Source organism: Prunus avium, chromosome 2, assembly GCF_965620075.1.
Source record: "Prunus avium chromosome 2, drPruAviu1.hap1.1, whole genome shotgun sequence".
Taxonomy (NCBI): Eukaryota; Viridiplantae; Streptophyta; class Magnoliopsida; order Rosales; family Rosaceae; genus Prunus; species Prunus avium.
Window position 1 is genome coordinate 38908734 of NC_142285.1, and position 26605 is coordinate 38935338.

General features: G+C 38.4%; 5 protein-coding genes across 6 annotated transcripts; all 5 read right to left on the bottom strand.

Annotated features, from left to right (window-relative positions):
• Positions 1-13: 13 nt before the first annotated feature.
• Positions 14-13391, bottom strand: LOC110756640 (uncharacterized). Its single transcript, XM_021958080.2, has 18 exons — positions 12853-13391; positions 11703-11782; positions 10791-10841; positions 9516-10034; positions 9135-9392; positions 8684-8749; positions 8235-8414; positions 7996-8047; positions 7604-7885; positions 7026-7136; positions 6593-6784; positions 5854-6129; positions 3835-4458; positions 2681-3168; positions 2515-2575; positions 2352-2420; positions 932-1632; positions 14-587 (listed from the first exon to the last, which is right to left on the bottom strand). The coding sequence occupies exons 1-17, from the start codon at positions 13075-13077 to the stop codon at positions 1546-1548; spliced, it is 3621 nt and encodes a 1206-aa protein (XP_021813772.1). The 5' UTR covers positions 13078-13391; the 3' UTR covers positions 14-587; positions 932-1545.
• A 1210-nt stretch (positions 13392-14601) lies between these two features.
• Positions 14602-15835, bottom strand: ECI1 (delta(3), delta(2)-enoyl CoA isomerase 1). The gene has a single exon (XM_021958152.2). The coding sequence runs from the start codon at positions 15688-15690 to the stop codon at positions 14830-14832; it is 861 nt and encodes a 286-aa protein (XP_021813844.1). The 5' UTR covers positions 15691-15835; the 3' UTR covers positions 14602-14829.
• A 264-nt stretch (positions 15836-16099) lies between these two features.
• Positions 16100-18046, bottom strand: LOC110756698 (uncharacterized). Of its 2 annotated transcripts, none has more exons than XM_088248189.1 (4): positions 17862-18046; positions 17223-17453; positions 16890-16982; positions 16100-16720 (listed from the first exon to the last, which is right to left on the bottom strand). In XM_088248189.1, the coding sequence occupies exons 2-4, from the start codon at positions 17327-17329 to the stop codon at positions 16198-16200; spliced, it is 723 nt and encodes a 240-aa protein (XP_088104315.1). In that variant the 5' UTR covers positions 17330-17453; positions 17862-18046; the 3' UTR covers positions 16100-16197. The 2 variants fall into 2 exon arrangements, with proteins under 2 accessions (XP_088104315.1, XP_021813845.1); XM_021958153.2 differs by having other exon boundaries at positions 17223-17433; positions 17862-18045.
• Positions 18047-18601: 555 nt separating this feature from the next.
• On the bottom strand, positions 18602-21415 carry ACR9 (ACT domain-containing protein). The gene is made up of 6 exons (XM_021958151.2): positions 21149-21415; positions 20831-21052; positions 20598-20703; positions 19636-19987; positions 19145-19429; positions 18602-19064 (listed from the first exon to the last, which is right to left on the bottom strand). Exons 1-6 carry the CDS (start codon positions 21300-21302, stop codon positions 18918-18920), a joined length of 1266 nt encoding a protein of 421 aa, XP_021813843.1. The 5' UTR covers positions 21303-21415; the 3' UTR covers positions 18602-18917.
• A 253-nt stretch (positions 21416-21668) lies between these two features.
• Positions 21669-22294, bottom strand: LOC110756699 (histone H4). Its single transcript, XM_021958154.2, has one exon. The coding sequence runs from the start codon at positions 22074-22076 to the stop codon at positions 21765-21767; it is 312 nt and encodes a 103-aa protein (XP_021813846.1). The 5' UTR covers positions 22077-22294; the 3' UTR covers positions 21669-21764.
• Positions 22295-26605: the final 4311 nt, after the last annotated feature.

The window sequence follows — 26605 nt, forward strand, 5'->3', positions numbered from 1 at the left end:
AAGGTTCAAGTGAAGGAATAAATAAAAACCAATCATACTTCTCTCAGAAATCAATCGCTTGGATGTCATACATGAAAAACAAAATTTCTCAACAGCCATGCCAAAAAGCTAAATTTCTCTACAGCCATTTTACAACAATCATCAATTAGTCGAAGGAAACAAAGGGGAAAAAAATCACATATTTACAATGTCAAAAATAAACCTGAATATCCAAAAATCATAGCAGGCACATTTTAGGATGCCCTGAAAAAACAGACACCCAGTAATGCCCCTAATAATGGAATTCGAGGGCCTAGCATCCAATCTTACCCTCTAATACCTTGGTATCCAGTCCACTAGACATACAAAGATCGATTCTCTTCTCGTTGCTGTCGGGTTGATGGAACCTCTATGAGTTAACAAATGTAAAAAGAAAAAAAAAATTATTACCCATGTACGCCTTTCATAAAAGCCAGCATCAAGATCGCCTTCAGGAATTACAAAAACATAATGAAGGCTTTGAGGAAATGGAAATCTTGATTCTGTACAGTATATTTTCCAAAAGTTTCCCATAAGGTCTCTTGGCATCGTAATGCACACTAACTGCACTGCATTCACACACAAAATATATATTTAAAAAAAAACTTCAGCATAATGTCATGATCATGCTACAAATAATAACAATCATAATGAGTTCACAAAAATTAATGGTTACGAAACAGAAAATAATCAGATTATTTCCATGCGTACATGTAACAAGTTGAACCTAGATAGAAACAAATTTAATGGGTCCAACTAGAGCCAATAGTTCAAATAAATAATAATGCATGTATATATTGACGCAGTTGCATATATACCAGCAATAAGATAGAAGCCAGAAAACTGGTGTTCGGAAATACAATGATAACATAAATGGACCACTTTTATTAGCATTGAAGATAGGTGGCAGTACCTGGTGATATGCCTACATGTTAGGCCCATGAATCGCAATGTCCAATGGCAGAACGAAAGGCAGAAGAAAAATTAAGCATTTCCAAAATTTTCTTGAACGACTTGCGCTCTTCGTAACTTCTTTTCTTACGAGTCCCCAGTCATAATCCTTCAGCTGAACATGAACTTCATATATTTTACAAAACAAAGGCGCCCCCCAACAATTGACTACATAATTGTACAATATGGAGAGGAAGATTTGAGAAGTAGATATCAATCTGTCTCAGCATTTTCTAATAATCTGAGAAAGACAACCACAAGGCACTGATTGCTGATGTTGGAGCATTGTGTCCTGTAGGAAAGACTTTCCAGCATTATCCAAAAAGTGAATACATCTCCTACCCTCTGTCTTTACTATTTTTTGTCAGAACTGCAAAATTTTGTCTTCAACTCCATTTCTTAGCCACTTGAAGTACCTTCAGAAATCATATTCCGAAGAGTTTCATGTATGCTTACAAAATTAAGCTTATCCCAGTTGAAGAATAGCATAAGCATCATAGAGGTGGGACAAAGCTCTGTGCTTGGAAGCACTCTTCTACAAGTCAAGGGCAACATCTACAAATCTGCATCACCAGATTACAACTCAGTTCCAAGATCGTTCGCCAGCTGCAGTATTCCACGCATATGAAGATATGGATTTTCCAACAGCTTTTCATTGTTGCTCTGCACAGAGCAAACACGGCAGTGAGATGTGACTATCCAGTCCCAAAACTATCAGTGCTAAATTAAAGTAATTGAAAGACAACCCAGATTTCAAAGCAAATTTTTTATTTTTTTTTAAAGGGTAGAAAGAGGGCCAATAAGAAAACAATAAGTTTACAAGGAATTGGAATGCAGCTCTTCTTACAAGTATTTATAAACGATGATTTACATCTTTTTCAACTGTACTTCTGACATGTGTAGGCAATAAGTTACCTTGTAACAATCTCCTCTACTAGCAGTTACAAATTAGCCAACCATGTTAATCAGCAATACAAACACAAATACAAGGATGAGTAATTCACTAGAAATAATCTCCCTATACGGGATAAGGAAAGGCTGGTTTTGGAATAATAACGAATGTTTCTGGCTCTTCTTACAAGGAATAGGAATCCAATGGTTGAATGCTATATTAGTTGCTTATCAGGATGCCTAATACTATCATACTTCCCAACAGTGTTTTCTAGTCAAACATAATTTTCCAATATGATATTGCTCCTATAAAGAAAACGAGTTCATACACTTCAATGTTTCTTTGTCAGGATTTGTATATTTCGAACACCATATCAAAATCAAAGGTGTGACAAAAGAATAATTCAATGCAAAAAAGATGACATTATCTTTTTCAGGAATCATATATGAAAATGTGCGATGGCATGCAACGCATTAAAAACAAGGCCCACCTGCTGAGCTCTAACGACAAGATTCTGAAGCATGTGTTGGTACTTTTCAGGTTTTTCTGTCATCATCCGCTGTAAAATACCAAATTAAATATGTTAGCAGGGTAAATTTCATCACATACTCAGTACATTGTACTTTGTTGGGAGGGAGAAACAGCATTCTTGCCTTCAGAAGAAAAGCTGAAGAGTAATATGCCACCCTCGAGTCTGTATCATCCAAGAGTACCCTGAATTTATGTTTTAAAAGTAATTACATATCAAATCACACACACAAAAAGGAAAAAATAACAAGATCATGCAATGGTAGCATTAGCATAGAATTTCAGAATCACCTAAAAAATTGTTCCCCACCAACATCCTGGAAAGCAGCAGGATCTGCAGTACATTTACCAATTAGAAGTAACAGAAGGGTAGCTCGTATGTCAGATGTGGCACCAGGAAGGTTCCCTCTTCCTTCGCTTCCAACAGCTATACCCAATGCAATGTTGTCCGTTGCTGCACCAGCAAGTTGAATCAATGGCCAATAGAACAAAGCAGCTGGAACACGTGTAACCAATTGCATGGGAACTATGGCATGTCCTCGAAGAAGCAGTGCTGCCATTGATTCTGTCTCATGATCAAGACGATTGTTATTACTGTGGACAGGTCTGCCACTGGCTTCTTCCATACGGACATCCTGGTCAGAATTTTCTTTCTCATCAACTTTTTTATTTCCCTCCATGGAACTAAGAACCCTACCAAGCTGTGAATCATCTCCAAACTCTGTTGCATTTGCTAGAGGAACTCTCAAGCACAATTGAGAGAATAGGATGTCACACATCTGTTTAAAAAAACCAGCAAAAATAGGAGATAAGGGAGACAGACTAATCTATGCTAATCAAAAGTTGCACAATGGAATTTCATTACATCATGAAACATACACAATGCCTTAGGGGAAAATAAAAATGGACTCTGCATCAGCCCAAAGCAAATTCTCCAATATTGTTGAGGAAAACAGATTTGCTCTAGATGAACTAAATTTGATTTTTCATCTCTTTTCTCTTACATTAAAGCATATCAGTCAGAATTCCAAGCCAGTAAATCTTTTTTATAAGAATATACTTTGTTATGATGCCAAGCCTTATCAACATTATACTAATAAGGTCTAGCATTAAGGGCAAGAAACATTCAACATATAACTAATACGATTATACGCAAACAAACATTTTACATTCTCATTTGACCCAGCAGCAAAATAATTAGAGAAGTACTTCACAGTCCCCACAATGCCATCTGTTAAACTATTCGAGAAGTGGTACACCTTATGTGTTCCCAAACATTCAAATTCAAAGGTAGCATTCATAGACAAAAGGTTAAAAACAATTTAATCAAAGCATATGCATTTAGGTCGGTTGCCTCTTCCTGCTTTTGCATTATATGCATCTCTAGGACCTGAAGACCATCTGTAACATCTAGTGAAGACATTTTCTAGTTCTTAAATAATTACCTTCAATATATTGATGCGATCTGTTTCGTTTATCTGAAAAACCAAGGACAAGGCACTACTCATGATGTCTATCACTGCATTAGCTTTCTCAAGACGGCTATCTTTGCGTATATTGCCAATATCACTTCCAAGTGATTGCTGGATTTTATTTTCATTTAACAAAATTTTACACCTCATGAGAAGCCTTTCAAGAACATACAAAAAGCCCCATCTGATTGAGTTGTGCTTTGACTTCAAAAGCCCACACATAAGCCAAATGGGCAAAGGAACATCGGAAGCAACTGCAGAATCATGAACACCAGCATGGGCAATTTTCTGCTGCATGCTTTTGATATTTGACCATATGCTTGTATTCCTTTCCTCACTAATTTCTGCAATAAGCAGGTCACTTAACCAGACATACCCATTCCGATGGTAAGTAGTTCTTTCTGAATGAAGAAGGGAATGTAAAATGGCCCATGAGAGCTTTGCTTTCATGCCAGCACCATTTCTCAGAACAGCCCCTTCAATGCTATCCAGAGACTTGTAAGATTTGGTTATCTGCATCATATGTGAGAACTCCGTGTCCAAATGAGTAAATGAACTTATTGTTGCACCAAGTTTGTCCATCACACTGTCCAACAGCTGTAGAGTAAAAGTAAATTTTATTTAGATAGCAGCAACTTTGATAAATTGTTGTAACTAATTGACTTGTCCAATAAGAAATGAAAATATATAACAAAAAATAACTGTCCAACAATTTATGAAACTGGTGAAATATCTCAGTAAAGCATCAAAGTGCAAATAAAACATAACATGTGATACTCCACAACAGCTCATCAGCCAGCCCACCACTATCCATGCCAACAGTAGGATAGCAAATAGGAATTAAAAAACCCAAAGTGGAGGAGCTGGGTTGTAGTTCAACCTAATCAACTTAATAATTGGTAATCTTACTTTTCAAGTATTCAAGTGAGTAGCTTTGAAGGCTCCAGCTCCTCTCTTTCCAAATAAAATAGAGAGCGCTGGTTAGACTTGAATGGCTAAGTCCATGTACCTACACGGGGCCCACTCTGAATGCAGGAGACTGCACCATAGAAAGTCCAAATCAAACAACCAGTCCACCCACTTGCAGTACCAAGGGAAGGGAGCCTTTTCCAGCTCTGGAAATAATGAGAACAAATACACCTACAGGCTACAGAGATTTTGGATTTGAAAGATCAAGTTCAACTAAAGCCTATATGAAATTGATTACACAATCACTTTATAAGTACATAACTATAGACAATTGACTCTGGACACAGGTACTGTTTTGTACAATTTGATACTAGTCAAGAACTTCACAGAAACCTAATTTGTATAAATCATATCAGAAATTTATACAGGGTACACACCACATGCAAAAAGGATAGAATTGTTAATGCATGACATGAAGTTCTGGAGTCTTTCTGAGAGGAAGGGACTAAGATATCTGATAGGCTTTTGCTATAGCAAGGCCATGCACAACGACTGCATTTAAGAGTAAGTTTGCCTAATGCCCAGATTAGACTCAATATGAAGTTCTGGAGTCTTTCTGAGAGTGAGAGACTAAGATATCTGATAGGCTTTTGCTACAGCAAGGCCATGCACAACGACTGCATTTAACAGTAAGGTTGTCCAATGCCCAGATCAGACTCATGGCCACATATATTACATACAGACTTATCTATTCTAGAAAAAAGATAAAGTCAACCCGATAAAAAATAAAGAGAAAAAAAAGGGAACCAATCTCAAAGTCACCTTTTCTTAAGATGAGAACGAACCTCAAGGCACATTTTCAGAATACGAGAACCAAAGTGAAGGTTAGATTAACAAAATGCAGCATTGAATTTGCATACAGTATAGTTTGAACTCTTGAAAGAGTAACCATGAGAGATAAAAAAGAAGAAGCATAGCATACCCACACACCGCATGCGCAAACACAATCTTGAGAACAAACAAACAGAACATAAATGCACATTGACTCACACCAACCCAACACACTAACTTTTGAGACATTACCATATTTAGCCGTTCACTGTTTGGATATCTAGACAATGCATCAGAAATAGAACTCCTCAAAATTTCCCCGATGCCTACCAACCCAAGCTTAACAGATATATAAAAAGCTTCGGGCGCATCAGCCAGATTGAGCAGGGCAACAAGAGGCTGAATCTCATCATCACTATACTCAGTGACTCCGGTAGCTATGCATATTTCATTTATTTGATGCAAGGCATGGTCAAAAAGCACCAAAAAGAGATTTCTCCTTTCCTCCCTTGATTTTGCAAGTGAATACTGCATTGCAAAGAATTATTGCTTGGAATCAGATAAATTTTGTGGTAGAAAGAAACCATTTTTACTAAGCATGCAAAAACTTTTATAGATTAGTTCCCTAAATCATGACCATAAGAAATAACATTTAGGTAAAGCTTATCTCAAATAACAGGACTATTGCCATCGTCCATAGGGACACGATATTTGAGTATGCATGTACATCGTCTCCGAAAGTGATTTTTACACATTTAGATTATTAAAATTGCTTTCACATCCCCAGAGAATAAGGATAAGCACTTACAACTTGTGACAACATCAGGCAAATGCTTTACAACTCACAGACAATAAAAGGATTGTGATTACCAGGGGTCTTAGCTAAATGCTAGGAATCAACTAACTACTTATTTCTTTATTTCTAATCAAGCTAATCTTACTTCTTTTTCTTTTCTTTTTGTTTCAGTTTCACTATAAATTATTACCATACCTCAAGAAAAATAAACTCTATTCCACCAATCAGATCAACTTGCTCCACCAGAAACAATTGGGTACTTGAAACAGCCTTGTTGGTTCCTTCAGGTACTTGATAAAACATGTTTGCTAACATGCTAATAAGCTTGCAATGAACTACTTCGGCCCAAGAATGCTTCCTGCTAATTTCTAGTAGTGCCTTAATAACCTGACAGTAGGAAGTAACATTAAAACCAACATGAAAATCATAACTGATACGATAGAGAAGAAATATTAATTGCCTTTGTAGATTAAGGCATATTTGATACAAACTAGACATATAAGGTCATAAACAGCCTTACGTCTGGTATTATAGGAGAGGTTTCCAATAATCACTACTAAGAACAAACTCACTGTTGAATATTCTCAATGATTACAGCCTTGATATACAAAATTACAAAATATCTCACCCTTATGTCAAGGCCATTTATCCGGTTTCTCAAGATTTTGCCTCTATCACAGACAAAATAAAGCAAACAGCTAAGAGCAGAAGCCCAGACAGATTCTTCGTTCTCTTCTATCTGCAAGAAAGGAAAGAGAGAACTAGATGGTAAAGAATGATGACAATAAGTTCCACGATATAAGAAGATAAAACATAAGAAAGGAAAATAGTATAGTTAAAATGTGTTCTAGGATTTGTTTCAGCGTCAAGAAACTACAGCATTTTCAAAGATAAGGCGAAGGATTCTCATTGGAAGAGGAGCAGAAGTCTGCCATCAGTATGGCTTCTTTGTCTAAAGGGTGGGAGATATGTTTTAATTCTGTCATTTCAACTATAACTTTTTTCGTTTTAGTTGGAAACTTATTTTAGATGGACAACTGGTACGTCTTTCTTTGTATCATTTTCAACTATAAATTAACAGCACTAGTTTGTAGCTTGTTTCATGTAACCTTTTCCCTTGGCCAATTTTTCTATGTAACCTAAAACCGAAAAGTTCCGTGCATCCAAGATGGCAGTGCTATATCAAATATGACAGAGCTAATATACCTGAACAAGAAGAAGCAATATCTCATATAAAATATTTAAAATCCAAGATTCAAAATTATGAATAGCTGAGGAAGTGCCCATCAGAACAGAATCTGATCTTCTCATGCCTTGTGTTGCAAGCTTAGCTTCACTGTCAAAATATGAGTCTTGAGAATACTCTTCTTCAATCGTGGAAGCGTTATCGGTCACCATTGGCTCTAATAAATGAGCATGAACTCCAAGGTTCAAAATCAAATCAAAAGCACGAACCCTACATGTTGTTCTTGGAGAATTAAGCATTTCCTGAAAGATTAATTAATAAAACATTGTAAGATAATGAACGAAGAAACAAGGGGGAAAAAAGAGAACTGCATATTCTAATCATCAAAAATTATAATGTAGTTCACCATCACCTCGAGCATAGACAGAGTGAGAGGTGCAGCAGTTCCAGAATCCAAAACATACCTACAAAAAGAGATTTTCAAAACACAATGAGGCAGAAAACGGGAATTAGTTTTGTGTGTGTGTGTGTGTGTGTGTGTGTGTGTGTGTGAGAGAGAGAGAGAGAGAGAGAGAGAGAGAGCATACAGAATAAACATATGGCATCAAGAATGAACTGTAATAATACTTGCCAAATGCATAGAAAACATACATGTCAATAACAAGTTTGATAAGGACGCTCACTGCAGCATCCATCGACGGCTTTCCATAGTTATTATTTAATCTAGATGATCCTGTCATCACATTAGCATTCTGCGAAGATGACTCAGAGCAAACTGCAGCAATGACCTCACAAACCTCAGCAGGATTCAACCGCAACGGTTGTTGTTCACTAATCCACAACCAAAATATGGTGAGCAAGAGATGCAGAAAGAGAGAGTAACAAATAACACTAAAAATTTGAATTTCCAGTTTATAAACATAAGTGGAAACTACTACAACTATGAATTTAACAACTAAGTTGCCCTCTGTTCTAACACATCAAGAAATTAACAAATGAAAGGGACGTTTAAAACCAAAACCCTCACACCCACAATCAGAAGTGGACCAAGGTATAAAGAATACAATGAATCATAATCAACAAAGTTTATTATTTGTTACCTATAGTGACGATACTGGAATAGCGGCTTAGCCCGTGGACGAAATGTGCTTGCCGGAGAATCATCCCTGAAATTTTGATGTGCAATGTTCAAAATAGAACTTGGTCAAACTTTACTATCGTATCAAAGTTATAGTTGCAGAGGTTAAGACTAGTGAGTGAAGGTTTAAAAAAAATATATGCCACAGAAAACAGGGATTAACAAGAGATTAGCTTCAATGTAAATCACCTGGTGGTAAAAGAAATATATCCAAACAGTGGTGATAAAGAAATATCTTTAAATAAAAAATTGGTCACAGGACTATCTTTAAATTTCATGCTTATGTCCTGTTGTAGTTTCTCAGAAATACGTGCAACAAAATTAAAGAAACCAAATTTCCACACAATTTTTTCAAATGCTGTAACAAAGTTCACCACAATTTCATGAAAATGATACAGGAGGGAAGAGCATACCATATTTGACGAGGGCCGGATTTAGTGCGCTTAGATGCTGTTATTGCTCTCAAGTGGGAACGCGCAGCGGCAGAATCAGTAATTGTTGTTACTGGTGAAGGTTGCAACAGTTGATCCAGATAAGGCATACCAGCAGTTCCAAAATACTTCCAAGCTTGACCTTTCATTTTAGCATCCTTATCTCCAACAAGTAGAGCTGCTGCACCTACTTCTAGTAGATTATGTGTTCTCATGTCTTGGTGATTTACAATACGATCACTTGATAGTGGAGCATGTCAAGTACTCAAGTCAGTTAATTAACCAATAGAAGAAACATGGCATAATGATCAAATAAAATGTAAACTGACCAATAAGAAGGCACACACAAGTATCTGTGATTACCTGTCAGTCGCCAAGAATGATGACTGCTGTTCCCCAAGCCAACGCCACTTGAGAACGTCAAGTGCAAAGTATTCAAGATCTCCCATTCCATCAACCTTTTCAATGTTTGATAAGTTCAAAATAGACATAGTTGTGACATCTTTATTCTCCAAAGGTTCACTATGTGCAGGGCTTAGTTGCGCATTAAAGGATCTACTCAACAAAGAAGACAAACTCGGAAGAGACTGTCTAGTTGTAGAGAGGGCTCCAGAGAAAGCAGCCGGATGGAATGACCGCCTTGGAAGATGTTGAGACACTAGAGAGCGCACATAGTTCAATGACTTCACAAGCGCCCCAGAAGCAAAACTAGGTACAGACAAAGGAACAATATTTGTAGATGTTGTTGATGCTGTTGATGTTGTGGATGCAAATGATTGTGACCATGGAGACAATCTCCGGTTTGGACCAATGTCGCATTCAGCAATGGTGTTTACACAAAACCGATCTATCTGCAGTAATGTCTCTTCACTAGGTTTGTACCTATGGAGAGTATAAGAAATTATAGTCCTATAAATCAAAATTGTAAGAAATTATTCTCGTACGAAAAATGTTTCTCCCCCATTCCATGCACATAGAATGTGCATCCAGTGAAAGGGCCTACTGATGACAATTTGTGGGTAACTTTAAAGACAACAGAAGATATATTCACATCAGTGTCAACATAGCAGGTGTCAACCCCCTGGTGTTTATAATTAACTGCAATGCAGTAAATGGAGCGGAAGAAAGAAAATTTAGATAAATCAGAGGCTTGTGAGATTGATGTGATGGGGAAGGGATGGCTATATTTATGGGAGCGAACTATCATTCTTACACTATATTTTACTATCAATATTTTCTCCAACATCCTACAAAAGGACTGCACTGGGGAAGGAGATAATGTAGGGAACAAATTTATAAGGACTGCACTTAAACAATAATAAGCTACAGAATCAGGAGCCAGGACATCACCAATGAACAGAAAGAAACCACGACAGAAAACCAGCATATCAGTCCCTACACGTGTATTCACCACGGACACCCTTCTAAATGTAAGAAATTACAATTACGACCATGAAAGGAATATGAACGGATAGAATACAGCAAAGTCTATTTTCAAGCAAAGAAAAAGATAATTCAATGACATCACAATATGCACCGGATGCAATTAATAGAAATGAGCACAGCAGCGATATAAACAATAATTCATACATCAAGTTATCAGAATCATTAAAGGTCTCAGGGTTTTGAAGAACCTACCTTAAAAGGTAACGTTTCAAAAGTGCCACGCACCTTGCAACAACTGCTGGGCTGGCATAAATAAAAGCAACATCAGGAAAAAGGATCGGCACCCATATAAGAGAAAATTATAATGATTGGCAAGCAGGTGCAAATGGTGACAATACACATGCATATATAATAACACAAAATACACACACACACATATTGGTGAATGTATCTAAAACGTTAACCAGTGTACCACTGTGCTTCTAATCTCAATATTATTACTTCTATGTATTAATCGAATAGTTATTATAACTCTATCCCATACATATCTATCATCACCTTTTTTTATTTGTTTGATTGCAAACTCCTTTCTTTATTGTATTCCATATGCATATTTATTTACCATTACCTAAAATCCATAAATTTTTACCCCTCACCTTCTCTTCTAGGGTTTGTCATATCAATACCTATTATATTAGCCACTTACTTTTTTTTACACAAAGCTCTGGTGAGTATCAAAAATATTATTTCTATACACAACTTACTTGCAGTTATTATGGTTTGCCGTTACAGGTATTCCCAAATTTACCCTTTCATGACTTTTGATAAATAGGTTACTGGAAATATATGTTTATGGCCTATTCAATCTTGTGATGCAGATCCAGGAAGTACACAACCAAAGCTGGTTTTTTGGTTTCCTTTAAAGAATCACCAAAGCTGGGTTTTTTATCCGAAATAGAATCGCCAGAGCTGGTTTGGACACCAATTATTCCTGGACTATGTGAAGTATTAGTTTTTTTCTTTTGTTTCCCTAAACTAAACCCTTAAATAGAGGTTTGAACCTAGTATCTCTACCCTCCGCCCAACCATCAAATCTGACTTGAGTTAAGGCTCATGGGCAAGTATTTAAGTTAAATCAAGGAAAAGAAAACCTACGAGAGTTACCTGCGCTCCCTCTCAGCAATGGTATGTTCTAAAATCACATTGTAAGACAAGTCCATCGTCGAAGGGGCTGCCAGATAGTCCTGCCAAGCATAATAGTTTAACTTGTGAAATGTGAAATTGAATCTAATGCAAGTTCGTCAAATAAGAGGATAGCAATGCACTACAACAACAAAAAATCTCAATCATACGTCAGATACACTCAAGCGTGGTAGCTGAATAATTGCAACCATCCAGAAGAGGAATAAAGGTGGGATATAATTACACAAGGAATAGACTTTCCTCTTCAAGGAACTTATGTTCTACACGTGTTAACTCTACTTCAAGCCAAGACAGCCAGAGAAATCTAAACGCACTCCATAGCCAATAAATTTGAAAACCAGCAATAAAATACTTTCTCCAAATATGTATAATTAAACATAGAACCACTCAGATGAGCAACTGTTTTGAACGCCAACTAAGAAACTAATTTATTGTAATTGTCAGATTTATTCAGCCACTTGTAAATTTGTATAAAGAGCTTATATCACCTTGCATATAACTGTTCTAAGCCATTAGATTGTTTGGTGCTCACTGTTGCTCACCTGAGCAGGACTGTAATTAAAGAAGCATTTTTCAAATTTTGAAATTAAATATAATGAAGTAATCCAAGCAAGGACTTTTTAATTTAAAAACCAATCACATGAGTAGGGAAACCACATTAAATACTCCCTCCAATACAAACTCAAAAAGGACACACACACACACACTAAGAATAACCATTTTCAGCACTCGTGCTCTGTTTGTTGCTAAGAAAATGTAGCAAGCTAAAACCATCCTTGCATTTCATCTTCAATGTGTATAAGTTTGCACTACCTAAAGACAAAACCTTACTCTCACTAAACCAAACACATCCATTGGGCTACCATTCAGCTTAATTGTCTATCTTAAAGCCATAAAACTCAGTAATCACTTTCTTTCTTTACTTCTTTTATTTCCTAGTGTTCTTCTCAGCAACCAAACAGAGTTCAAATCTCAAATTCATTCAAAATCCATCATTTTAAAGACAAATCACACACACACAAGCTGAAAGACCTAAATTCCTCAGCCGAAACCGGCATTTCAAAGATCCAAACCAAGACCGAGCAAAATCACAACCCAAAATTGTACGAACCCGAAGAATTCTAGAAGCTTCGGAGAGGAGCACAGTGGAGGAAGTGCTGGCATGGTGGGAGCTAGCCGCGGAGGACGATAGGCAATCGGCTACAGCTCGGCGCAGCGGCTCAGGGGGCTTCTTCAGCGACGAAGATCTCAACCTGGCGACTCCTCCACCTCCACCACCCAACTGAAGCCTCGAACTCCCGGGGCTCCGAGCCGGACTGTTATAGCCCGAAGACATGGGTGCTCGGGTCGTCGGGTGCCACCGAATCTCTCTCTCTCTGATAAATCTCACTCCCTCTTCTGCGTTGGCAGATTGTAAGGTGGAAGAGAAGAAAGCCTTCGTTCTTGTTTCTCTCTGCGAGCTCAACTCTACATTTGAGCAATCGAAAATAATAATAAAAACTGCGTTGTGCTTGAAATGAAACCAAGTCTGCGAAAGAGAGACAGAGATTGGGAAAATGATTTTTTTTTTGGAGATTCTTAAATTGCGGTCTAATGGTGGTGATTAGCTGGAGGAATTGGCGTAGTTTTATGAGGGTGATTAGCTGGCATGCGCTAGAATTTGTCACTTTTATGTGGGTAAAGGGACATTTGGGAATAAAATGGGGGGGCTGAGTGGGAAGTGAGACTGTGATTTTTCAAGTGTTTTTTTGGAATTTTTTTTTTTTAACAAATCAATATGATGTATGAAGAAGAGGATTGAACTTGAATGCAAGAAAACTGGCACACTGTCTTGACTAACAGGCTTAATTCTTTTTTTCTTTCTTATTAGGTCCTAAGACTTGAGTGCAATATGATGTCTTTTATGGTAAGTTTGGAATATATATATATATATTTTAGGGGGTAATGTTGGGGGGTAAATATCCAGAAAAACTTATATGAAACAGGAATAGCACTGTTTTGCGACCAATCACAGAATGACATGTGAAAAAGTAATTACGCATCACATATCGTGATTGGCAGGAGATAGTAAAATAATGTTATATCTGTTTTATGCAAGTGTTTTTCGTAAACACCCCGTAATAAAAGAATCTAGATTTGATTTTGATGGTACTTGACTGCTGGAATTTCCCATATAGAAATACATGGTTATATTTTTTGTGACTTCCTTATTAGATATGGGTTTCTAAATTTGGAATGCATTCCAAAAAACATCACGTCCATCCCGACTAATTCAAATTTTTAGTATGCAAGTAAAATATAGTAAATGACTTCAATTAAGGAAACAGATAGTGCCACCACTAAGAGGAGTGGGAAATTGCATACAATGCATGTTCTTCAAATCCTTAAAGAAAGTTTTGATTTTCCAAGTTTAGGTAAACCTCTAGGGAGATTACTTCTCTGTCCGATGAGCCTGTCCCTTTGGATGCTAGTTTGCTTTTTGTCTTTCATCTTTGTTGTATGTTATTTGTTTTCCTGCCATGATGTTGTTTTGCTTTGCGTGGTCAGTTGTTGATTTCTCGTTAATTAAATAAGTTTAACGGTCAAAACAAAAGAGTCGGATGTTATTATTAGTATTTATTTTTCAAGACATACGAGTAGGAACTCGATTTTGTTAATAAAGTATGGATTGGGACTTTCAATTTATAATTCGATTATGATTTGAATTCGCTAACTCGTTAACTTAACAAATCAAATACCTTTAGACTAGCAGAAATGGTCTTGACTCACAGATCAATAGCCTCATGTTTGAATTCCTTGTGAGAAAATCCTCCTCTCCAATATCGTTTGTATTAAAAAATATATATATTAAAATAAAGTATATTCGACTGGATAACCATCTTTTTATATATATTTTTATAAATATTACAAGAACCTTTTTTGTTTGGGAGGTCAACATAGAACGACTTCAACACATAAATTGTAAGACAAAAGTAGAAAACTGAGCATGTTGGGCCAAGCAGACCAGCCCAGATTTAATAAATTCACCTACTCCACGACCCGTATTGGCCCAAAATGTCCAATATCCCCACCCGACTCGACCCATTAGCTACAGTTTCGATCTCATGCCGGTACCGTTATCCCTTCGGATCTCATCTAAAACCTCAGACAACAAGTCCTTGCGAATCTGAGCGTACACGTGTCCATTCCACTTCCGCCCAACTAACTCCTCCCCCAATCTCACCGCGGCCTCAACCGTCTTCTCCGCGCTATCGTGCGCCGAGTCGATGATCCCCTTCTTCACTGCCACGTCAGCCGTCACCTTATCGCCTCTGAGCAACAGGTCGCGCCGAGCCCTCGGCGAGCCGACCTTGCTCTCGATCAGAGCCAAGAACCAAGCCGGCAAAATGAGCTCGATGTCGAGCTCGCTCATGTAGATGAAGCCGCGGTCTCGCCTCATGAGGAGGTGGTCGTGGCTGAGAGCGAGGATGAACCCGGCGGCGGAGGCGTGGCCTGATACGGCGGCGATGGTGGGCACGGGGAGTGAGATGAAGTCGGAGACGAGGGACCGGAGCTTGGCGTCCATGAGGTACCTCCGGGATTGGGAGGACTGGGCCCAGGAGAGATCGTAGCCGTTGGAGAAGAACTTGCCATGTGCGGTGGTGATTAAGGCTGCCGGTGACGACGATGCGGAGGTGGTGGTCACGGCGGCCCGGACTTGGGTTAGTGCGGATTGGATTGAGTCGATGAGAGTGGGGTTGAGCCTGTGCTCGCCTAGGCCTGTTAGCGTTAGGATGAAGATGTTGCCTTTTCTCTCTAACGTGCACATCTCTCTCTCTCTCTCTCTCTCCCCTTCCTCTCGCTCTCTCAGAAAATGCTTGTATTGTGGTGTTTGAAATCTCAAAGGTCGATGGAATATAATATATAAAGTTGCGGACTTGTATATTGCAGTCTTTGAAAATGGTTGCATCTCTTCGTAGCATAGACTGGTCAATTGAAGCTGCAGTTGAGAGCGACTTTTTAAAAAAAAATATACCAAGAGGTGACCCGAAGGGTGGGATTAATCTCCTATCGGGGTTCGGCAAGTATTTTTAACGGGTTTCAAACCCCTACCATTAAGGCACGGAGTAACTCACCAGCTGAAAATAGCAATTTGCTAACCGCACCACACCTAGTGGTTAATTGAGAGCGACTTTAAACTAGTCTTTTACTTTTCTTTCTGTCATGAAAATATGATGAAATTTTCATTCAAAAGCACAAGCAACAGCCCAGCAACTTATGTTGAAGGCCAAATTTCCAACTCTAATGGCCAAGACTAACACTACTGTAGAGTCTCAGATTGGTTCAGAAAATCATCTCACACATTATATCATATGATGGATTTTGAAGGATGAGATTTAGAATAGATAGATCCATAATTTCTGTAGCACAACTTGAGAAGCAAATCCAACAAATGAGACCTCTACCCATTAGGTGGTCAATACTTACGTATGCCACGACGACTGCATATCAAGGCAGAAGAAGGGCACTCATAAGCTTGGTGACCCCTCCCACCACAGTTGTTGCAGATGACAATGGATACGCACTCTCGGATGGCATGGCCTGGCAGCCCACAATTACGGCACATAATGTCACGGAAAGGGCCTCCGATGTCTGGTGCCCGGCTTGACTTGGCGCACTGGCGGGCCATGTGACCTGCTATGTTGCAGGTGTGACAAACAGGTTCGTTGGGGCAGTTGCGAGCAAGATGACCAGGTTTACGACAATTGTTGCAAGCCTTCTCATTTGTGCAATCCACTGCAATATGACCTGGCCTGTAACAGTTGTTGCAGAGTCTTGCATCATGGGCTGGAAGACTAGGGTTCGCACAATCCCGAGCCAGGTGCCCTATCTTACCACACATATGACAGACTGGATCATTTGAGCATTGGCTTGCAAGATGTCCAGGCTCCTTACAGTTCCAGCACAAAGTTATTGAGTTGCATTCAGCAGCAAGGTGGCTGATACAATATATAGGACTTGAATATCAAAAACACTTACCGCAAAAAAAAAGACAGAACTATCAGTAATTGGTTATCAGGAATTGCGGTTCTCCATGCTTACCTATTTTCTACAATTCTAAACCTTATATGAAAAATGAAAGGTTTGGCAGAAATTAAACATTCTCACCCAGGAAGTCCACAGTTGTTGCAGACAGTCATATTCGAACAATCCCTGGCAAAATGCCCTGGCCGTTTACATTTATTGCAAAGATAATCTTGCCTGGACAACAACAGAATAATCAATTGTGATATGAAACTAAAGATGAAGTAGCAATAGACTATCTCAGTTTTAACAAAATTATGGAGTTCAAATATCAAGAAATCAAAGTTCGGGTGCGATATATGAAAACTGTGATTCGTTAGCAATCAAATTTTTATCATAAGAGCATTAAGAGAACACATACTCAAAAATTAAGCACACTAAAAACAAGATATTAGAACACTAAATGAGACAGGATACCGATGACTGCGGCGCTCTCTAGGATATGGGGCATCACGGTAAGATGCGCGTTCACTGCTGCGGAACCTCTTCCCTCGTTCTGGGCTTCGGCTTCTATTCAGACTCATGTTAGAGATCACCAAGTAAACCTTCAAGGAAATATCTTAACAATATCTTTTTCTAGGAAGAAAAGAATCCAAAACAAGCCCCAGCTCCCGAAAGCAGCAACCCCCTGCACAACGAATCTCCAAACTGCTAATACAACCACAAAAACTAACTACATGAAACCAGGACCATTCACAATCATTCCAATTTGGATTCTAACAAAAGTCTAAGTTCTGACCAACAGGGTTTATACTCAAACTAACAAGCGTATGAATCTCAACCTTAAAACTTCATTTTACAATATACCCACACCTTCAAATTCGAAAGTTTACCTGAACCCATAAAAATAAAAAAAATAAAAATAAAACTCTAATCACAGCACTATAAAAGGAGCTCTTTGTTTTCTTAATTTCATCTCTGTCTGCTGTATTCCCAAGAACAAAAAGGAAGAGAAAACAAAGCATACTCTTAAATTCACTGGCAGAGCGATTTATTCAAAACTCAAAACCAAATACACAAACACATGCAATATGTGTCTAAGGGAAGAGTAAGTACCTTAGTTCATGTTTAAGGGAAACCCTAGAGTAAAGGAATTGGGGATTTGGAAGCGGAGAGCAGCGCATTTATTTCTTCATTTCTCGACGAGGATGAGCGTGATTTGTACGACGGCACAGTTTACCTCCATGTGTACGTGTGTCGTAAGGCTGTGTTTGGAGTTGGTGTTTGCATATTGCCACCTTTCCAAAGGCCAATAAATGTTATTTTCAAGTTTAAAATTATTTCATTGAATAGGCATGAAGTTTATTTCAACTCTCAAAATTTTATTGTAGAAAAAAACCAACTTTTATAGCCATCAAATAAATAATGTTACTCATTTATCTTCTTTTTTTTTTTCTTCTTAAAATAAACTTAAAGAGCAAATAACTTCTTCCCATTCTCCTTGCCTGCTGAATTTTTTAATTTTTTGCAAAGCTATGGGATAAAATAAGAAATTGAAAAGAAAATATAAAATATGAAAAACCCGGAAATTTTTTTGCAATTGGGTTGGGTGTGGTGAGTAGAAACATGGAGGATGAAAGACCCAAACAAATAGTTTGGGCCTAGCGAACCCAACTAAATCATTCAGCAAAGAACCCCTTACGTACAGTATGAACCATAACCACCAAATCAGCAGAAATCCTGACCCAACATCGTTGATGAAATAATACAATAACCCCAATTATAACGATTTCTAGTATAATCAGAAAAGATTAAGCACAAGCAAATCATCATTTTCAGATGAACACATCTCAGGATACAAAGAAGACAGAAAATACATTTCCATTCGATATAAGCAGAAGATGAAAATACAACATACACATATGTTCCAAACTTGAACAAAACAGAAGTACTTATGCAGGACGGCAAGCCTTGCGGCAAAAGCTACAAACATAGTTCTGCAGTCTCACAGAAGTGTCCTAGTACACAACTGTGAACTTCATCCTAAAATAGCCAGTAGAGACTCTACACTCCTCTAGTGCAGATAACTATAACTATTTTTATGGAACTGCTGTACAGCACACTCACTAGATGGGAAGACTGCAATCCTCAAAAGGGGAGAAAATTAACAGTTCACCACCCCATCAAGGTTCTTCTAACTTTCTCTACAATCTTACCTCTAGCTTGTTTGCTTGCCAACGGAAATTCACGACTATCATCCAGAAGAAATCTGTAGACTTCCCACTGGCAATCTAAAGTTGAATGCCTTACAATTTCAGCCTACACATCAGCAATGAAATAATGAGATGAAGAAAGGGGGCATGGCACAAAATGACAGGAAACTCAGAACAAATTCTTACCGCGAAAATAGATACTCTCAATTTTTTTAGTGCTAGTGTAACATCATAGAACACAAGGGGCCTCCCCTTTCCACATAACTCAACTGGATTAGCAACTAGGAGTTCAATATCTGGGCCCCTGTTGGCAATGATCACTCGCAATGGGTGAACCATCTCCTCCTTTAAACGAGAACACAACGCAACCTGACTTTCAGGATCCCCAATCTTTTTTCCATCTGTTTGCTGAATAAATAGGTCCAAATTTCGGAAGCCTTTCTTAGTTGAAGAGAATCTACCATAAGCGATCTAAATGAGAAACAACAAAGACTTATATCAGTAAATTTCTAAATTGCAAACATATATAAGTATTCTAACACAAAAGACACATTCAATAGGGGTAGTTATGACCACTGAAAAGCAAAACTGAAGATTCTTTTTATTAAACATCTACAGGTGCAAGCACCAAAGAATGGTACTTAGTAACTATATTCCAACACATCATGAAAAAGTACCTGAATATTGCAATCCTTGGAAGTCCTCAGAATGTCATAAAAGAGGCACTTTTGATCAACACATTGTATTTGCAGCACCGTATGAACAGGGCTCAATGAGTTATCCACTGTAATACTAGCCTTTTTGACCGCTCCCATATTTGAGCTGAGAGCTTTTGGATAGGCTTCCTCATCCTTCAGCTGATAGCTAAATAATTCTTCAGCAATGGCTGGTGGAAGAGAAGAATTCCCCTGCAGACTTTCATACTCAGGCCCTGGCAACTTAAGCTCACAGGTGATACAATACTCTCCTGAAGCAGCCATCAGATGCTCACATATGTTATCTCTCCTCTGTTTTGTGTGTAACAAGTCCCTGAAATTATGTGGCACCAAATAATGGGGGTCAATAACTGTTGCAAAGTATAACCAACATTTCTGAGCAATTACTACTTCATCAAATTATGTACTTTCAGAAACTACCCTTATGAAGCAATTGTTGGGACAACGAATTCTCATTAAACATGAAAGAATTCCCAAGTTTGGTTAGAATAAATATCCAAAAATCAAAATACTACCAGAAGAAATGCAAGGCACTAATAAGCCAGAATACATATGTAGTTGTCCCAGCAAAAAGGGTGGAGGAGTTAAAAACTATAACCTGATCAGACAATTCATCTTATGTATTTCCAAGCTAATGCATTTGTTTAAAACTGTGGGAATAACTGACTCAAAAGGGTCACAGCCAACAGGAAGATCTTAAGACTCGCATCTAATCTTAATGTCTTAAAGAGTTATTCGCAATCCATACAACTATTAAACAGCAAACACCGGCACCTTAATGTCAAGCATGCTTGGAACACAAACAAATACGAGAATTGAAGTAAAGGTCGATAGTTCCTGATTACTATGGTTGCCAAAATTAATAACTACAATACTGATATGCAATTTTCTGAAGGTGCAAATCCTTGCATAGGAAAACTCACAAGCAATCTGTGATGAAAAAGAGGTCCAAAACTCTGCCATCTGGGGTCGGCATCACTTTGACTCTTTGAATCAGAATTTCAAGCTCACAGAGGATTTTGGTAACATCTACATGTACACAAAACAACAATAACTTCTTCATTACTCAAACATATAAATGCATAAAAATTTAAAGAAAATAAAAACTATAAAAAAAAAACCCGAGAACAAGTAATGAGAAAGTTGTGATCTTCACCATGCAGTGAGCCTCTCTGGTCATGGCACCAAAACTTCAACAGATAGACTGGAGGAGGTGTGGGGACATTAGAGACTTGATTGAGATAAAAAGAGAAGAAACATGAAGGTGGGCACGCAGAGGAAAGCCGATCCTTCAAGCGCTCCCAATCAACCTTGAGCGAGCTGTGATGGGGAACAACCCACAACACTATATAACACCATCTTCCATCCGTCGAAAAATCTACACCACACAAAAACCAAAATCTAAAATGACAAACCCAACCATGAAATTTCCAAAAAACCAGGTGAGAAAATGAGAGATCGAATTATCAATTACCTCCCTTCGTAATGCAAAGGCCAAACTGGAGGATGATTCTGCAGAGGTCGCAGCCGAGGCCGGCCTTGTCGGGACAATTGACCGTGACGACGGAGGGCTCGCTGGGAGTATTGCCCTCCTTGATCACAACGACGTCGTCGCACGGAATGCCCATCGCCCAATCCGGGTAATTACGGATATACCACCATAAATCGTTGGGCTTTGGGAGATGGCATAGAGAGAGAAGAGGAAGGTTGTGGCGTTCCCAGCCGACTTCGGTGGGTTTACAGTGTTAAGATTGAACTCTCGACAACGATGGGTTTGGGTTCTGTCGGCTTAGTAGCGGGACCCACAAAAATGATTATGCCACGTCAGAAAAGTTTAGCGGTCCAGAAATTTCCGGGCCCACAATAACAGCATTTGTTTTTTTTTGCCGGTAAGTTAAAAAAAAATTAGAGTCGGTAAATAAAATTTAAAAAAACAAAATGATGGCGATGGCGATTGAATCGGACGTCACAACAACTCAGTGCTACTGGCAAAGTGCAAACAAAGAAAAGATACTTCGATTTCGAATCATAGCGAAAAATTACAACGCGGAACCTGGACCGTTCAAAATTCGATCCCTGAATTTACAAAATTAACCCCCGAATCCGTACAAGGTCCTGCCCTGCCTCTTGAGCGCGTAGACTACGTCCATGGCGGTCACCGTCTTCCTCCGAGCGTGCTCCGTGTAGGTCACGGCGTCGCGAATCACGTTCTCCAAGAAGATCTTGAGAACACCCCTGGTCTCTTCGTATATGAGGCCGCTGATTCTCTTCACGCCTCCTCTTCTGGCGAGCCTTCGAATCGCAGGCTTAGTGATGCCCTGGATGTTGTCTCTAAGGACCTTACGGTGCCGTTTGGCGCCGCCCTTGCCCAGGCCCTTGCCTCCCTTTCCACGGCCAGACATCTTCGAAGCTTACGGGGTCGTTTTGCAGATGGAGTTATTGAGAATGTGAGATGATCGTGCGGTGAGGTAATGGGATGAGTGGGAGGAGTTTATTTATAGCGGGGACGGGTGAAGGCGTTGATCCTTGGGTTTGGGTTTGGGTGATTTTGAGACGTCGATAAAGTGGGATCGATGGTGGGTATTGTTTGGGAATACGCGTGGCGTGGATCGTGGTTTTGTTTTGTGGCGGGATATGAAACTTTGTTGGGGGTGTAAAGATTTCGGAAATTTAAACTGGGAATTTTGATATTTACAATTCGAATAAAAAGGGGATTTCCCGCTATTTCAAAGTACCGTTTTTTCCTGCCAAATAAAATGGCGGGTGGCATGCTTTTTCATTTCCTGCCCTTTTCTGGGTGATGGATTTTAAAATTTTAAATTTTTTTAAAAAAGACGTTCATCAGTCATACAATAGTTAAAAATTTGAAATGAATAGGTTACAATGTAATGTAGAATTATAAATTAATCGGGACTCAAGTACAAGGCAATTGATGTGCTTCAAATAAACTCATGTCGTGTTTATTAATTCGTAAGTGGAATTAAAATCATGAATTGAACTCCGATTCTTGCGTTTACTTCACATCAAATTCAGAAGTAAGTGGGCCTCACATTTTGACTTTCGGGTGGGAGGTGGTATTAGAATACTCGATAACTAACCCATCTAGAATTCATTTTTCTACCCATTATACCCTCACACACTTTTCAAAATTCCAAATTTACCACTCACTTTAATTATCCAACAAAACCTACGACGTTCTATCATGGTAATGAAGAATTTATGCATTGCAAATGTTATTATTTCGGGCAAACATGTTGAATGAATGGAAATACTTTTGGGGTTAGTCGAGGTGGTGAGGGAGGGATAATGAGTTGAATGAATGGAAAAACTTGCAGGTTAGCCGAAATGGTGAACGGAAAAATAATATTGAATGAAGCAGTTCAAAAACAGTCGTATTGACCTTGCATATATATATATATATATATATATATATATATATATATATATAATGCTTTGAATTGCTATGTGAAAGTCAATAGTAATAAGCACACCTTGATACGTGGTTAATATTCCTTAGTATTGTCATGCATGTAGCTACATCTTTGTTGATGGTTTCTTTAATGAGACCTAGCAATAAAGTCCTACAGAGAAGAAATGCAACGCCATCAAGAGAATTAACACCCCCCGTTTAGCAGCAAGCATCAGAATTTGAAACATGTAGTACCTTTTTTTATAATAAATAATATAGCCGGGCGGCTATACTCGGGGTTCTTTTAATAAAATCGTCTAGCCGCACGGCTATACGACGGTTTTTATTTCAAAACTTGTACAGCCGTGCGGCTATACTATTTTTGACACGTAGCTAAGGCCGATCCCCTTTTTAAAAAATAAATAGTATAGCCGGGCAGCTATACACGGTTTTTTTTTTATAATAATAGTATAGCTGGACGGCTGTACTATTTTTACACATGGCAAAATGGCCGATAGCGCCAGGTGGGTTTTTTGTAAAAATAAATAGTATAGCCGCGCGGCTATACTATTGTTATTAATACCACCACTACTGCAAAACCGTCATTAAATCGACCGTCATTTTTTTAAATGTCAAACTACGACAGTATACCGTTTTTATTAAAAATGGGTTATTCGTAGCAATGATCCATCAACTATACTCGAAGTTACATTTTGGTCACTCAACTTAAATATTAGTTGCATAGGTCACTCAATTGGGTGTTGTGTTGCACCATTAGTCCCTATTGTCAAGTCTGTGACTTTTTCTATTTAAAACGATGACGTGACAAGCATCTCTTAGATTATTGATGGGCAAATGTGACTTTTCAATTAGGATTATTTGTAGCTAGGCCTCATCATTTGGCCCGCGGGCTCATGGGCCTACAGGGGCCCGCCCGGCCTATTGAAAAAAAGCCCGGCCCGACCCATTATGGGCTTTGAGAGGGCCCAGCCCGCTTGGGCTTGGGCTTGGGTGTTTGAAGCCCGACCCGGCTCATAGGCCCGGCCTGATTAAGCCCATGAAAGCCCGGCCCGGCCCGCCCACAAAAGCCCCGCCCGTTAGGCCCGCATACATATATAATTATATATAAATAAGGGTTTAGGATTAGGATTACATCACTTGAATGACAAATCCCCATCTTTATTTTTTTTTTTTTTTTTGTTACTTGTTATAAAAATTGTGTTTGTTTCCATTGAATTCTACTCATTCATAGTTTATAATTGGATGATTAGTACAACAATTATATATATATATATATATAATAAGACAAACAACATATCATATCACCAAACATAATCATACCACCAAATATAATCATACTTTTCTTTAACACATCACCAAACATTTGCATATTTATTCATACCATCCTTATAAATTTTTTTATTCTTTATTTTTTTATTTTTACACTTATTATTTTTTAGGCCCATTTTGGCCCGTCCCATTGGGATTAGCCCGGCCCGGCCCGATGGGCTTTTTCAAGCCTGGCTCATGAGATGGGCTTGGGCTTTGAATTTTCTAAAAAAGCTCGGCCCGACCCGGCCCGATATTTTCTCTGTCCTCTTTAAAGCCCGGCCCAAGCCCATCATTACATTTGGGCTGGGCTAGCTCGGCCCGGCCCATTGACGAGCCCTATTTGTAGCAATGATCCCTCAACTATACTCGGAGTTACATTTTGGTCACTCAACTCCAAAAAATAGTTACAGATGTCACTCAATTAGGTGTTGTGTTGCACCATTAGTCCCTACCGTTAGAGACTGACCAACACCCAATTGAGTGACCTCTACAACTAATATTTGAGTTGACTGACCAAAATGTAACTCCGAGTATAGTTGAGGGACCATTGCTACAAATTTTCCTATTAAAAATAATATAGCCGTTCGGCCAGGGTATTTGAATGCTAAATTGAGGCATAAGGGAATTTAGGATTTGGGGATGCCGCGGCAGAAGGGAGTTTTATTATGGCTGGTTTTGGGTATGAAATATATGCTGAAGGTTGGTATTTATTCAAGATATAAATTTGCTTTTCATTCATCCCTGAAGTGATGTATTTATATAACGTCCTAATCAATCTTGATAGGAACATAAAACTTATAACTGTCTTGTTATTTTGTTGAGAGAAAACAGGAAACTTATAATTGTTTTTTTTAAGGGAAACATGATGAAAACTTATAGTTGTTTTTGAATATGTGTATGGTATATATATGTACGACTTACTTTTCTAATTTAGTATTCTATTGAGTGAAAATTCTACGGTGGGCGTGGTGCATGGATGCGCCCACTGTTATAGACCATTGGATAAATAGTTGGGATCATAAAGAGTTTTTTCATTTTGTTGAAACATTACATGCTGAAAATGATAAACATAACCAGGTCATTGGTTCTGAGGTTTATTTTTACAGTTTCAAGTTTAATCCTAATATCTCTCAAGAATTTTATGAGGGGTATTTATATTTTGAAAGTGACGGCAAAGAAGTCTAGAATGTGGCGTTTGTAAAAGTTGTTGGAGAACATGCTGATGTGAAGGCATAAGAAGTATTTCATAGGACTTGTACAGCTATTGACGATATTGTTTTACGGCCGTGGATGTATTTGTTCTCCCAATAAAAGGACATTTCCGAATTGCCTCATGATACAGAGTTGAGGAAGAGAATATAGAGTCTACGTTATGATCACTTAGAACACAATCTTAAAGATTGGACGAAGCTGGTGAAGCCAAAGCCTAAGGGAATTGCTTATAATGATAAGCTTAAACTACCTATCAAGACTAGCGATGGTCGTCTTAACGACTATTAGCGTAATTCTATAAGGTAGTTGATTATGTTTTGTTAAAATTAGTTATAGTAGTTTTGTTTAGTTTTAATTGCATTTGACATAAATTCTTTGTATTGTTTGTAGTGAGTTGATTTCTGGTGTAGGTCGCATCCATTCTAAGAAGTTATATCATGGTAAGTTATGTTCGCGAAGTAACTATGTATTTATTAACGAATGTCCAAAGATAATCAATGTTGAGGGATCATTGGATGAGTTAAAAAGTGATGATGAACGATGTACGGAGAAGTAAAAAGATATTTTGGACATTTTATGGACGTTGGACCAAGTGTTCCAATCGTTAGGGGAGAACAAAAATAATTAGTTGGAATGTCGCCACTTCTTTGAGTTTGTCAAAGGTTCTAAGACTTTGAAATTGTGGTGAGTTCTCTATCTCTTTTATTTTATATTTTGAAAGTGACGGCAAAAAAGTCTAGAATGTGGCGTTTGTAAAAGTTGTTGGAGAACATGCTGATGTGAAGGCAAAAGAAGTATTTCATAGGACTCGTACAGCTATTGACCGTGTTGTTTTACGGCCGTGGACATATTTGTTCTCCCAACAAAAGGACTTTTCCGAATTGCCTCATGATACAGAGTTGAGGAAGGGAATATGGAGTCTGTGTTATGATCGCTCCGAACACAATCTTAAAGATTGGACGAAGTTGGCGAAGCCAA

Excerpts from the sequence above, each read along its gene's own strand:
- LOC110756640 (XM_021958080.2), bottom strand. The coding sequence starts at position 13,077 with ATGTCTTCGGGCTATAACAGTCCGGCTCGGAGCCCCGGGAGTTCGAGG. Across the intron at positions 8,750-9,134 it reads TCCGGCCCTCGTCAAATATG|GGATGATTCTCCGGCAAGCA; the intron begins GTATGCTCTTCC and ends TCAAAATTTCAG. Across the intron at positions 8,415-8,683 it reads TTCCAGTATCGTCACTATAG|TGAACAACAACCGTTGCGGT; the intron begins GTAACAAATAAT and ends GTTGTGGATTAG.
- ECI1 (XM_021958152.2), bottom strand. The coding sequence starts at position 15,690 with ATGCAACCATTTTCAAAGACTGCAATATACAAGTCCGCAACTTTATAT.
- LOC110756698 (XM_088248189.1), bottom strand. The coding sequence starts at position 17,329 with ATGAGTCTGAATAGAAGCCGAAGCCCAGAACGAGGGAAGAGGTTCCGC. Across the intron at positions 16,983-17,222 it reads AGAGAGCGCCGCAGTCATCG|GCAAGATTATCTTTGCAATA; the intron begins GTATCCTGTCTC and ends GTTGTTGTCCAG. Across the intron at positions 16,721-16,889 it reads AACAACTGTGGACTTCCTGG|CCACCTTGCTGCTGAATGCA; the intron begins GTGAGAATGTTT and ends ATATTGTATCAG.
- ACR9 (XM_021958151.2), bottom strand. The coding sequence starts at position 21,302 with ATGGGCATTCCGTGCGACGACGTCGTTGTGATCAAGGAGGGCAATACT. Across the intron at positions 20,704-20,830 it reads CCAGAGAGGCTCACTGCATG|ATGTTACCAAAATCCTCTGT; the intron begins GTGAAGATCACA and ends GTGTACATGTAG. Across the intron at positions 19,065-19,144 it reads TGAGAGTATCTATTTTCGCG|GCTGAAATTGTAAGGCATTC; the intron begins GTAAGAATTTGT and ends GCTGATGTGTAG.
- LOC110756699 (XM_021958154.2), bottom strand. The coding sequence starts at position 22,076 with ATGTCTGGCCGTGGAAAGGGAGGCAAGGGCCTGGGCAAGGGCGGCGCC.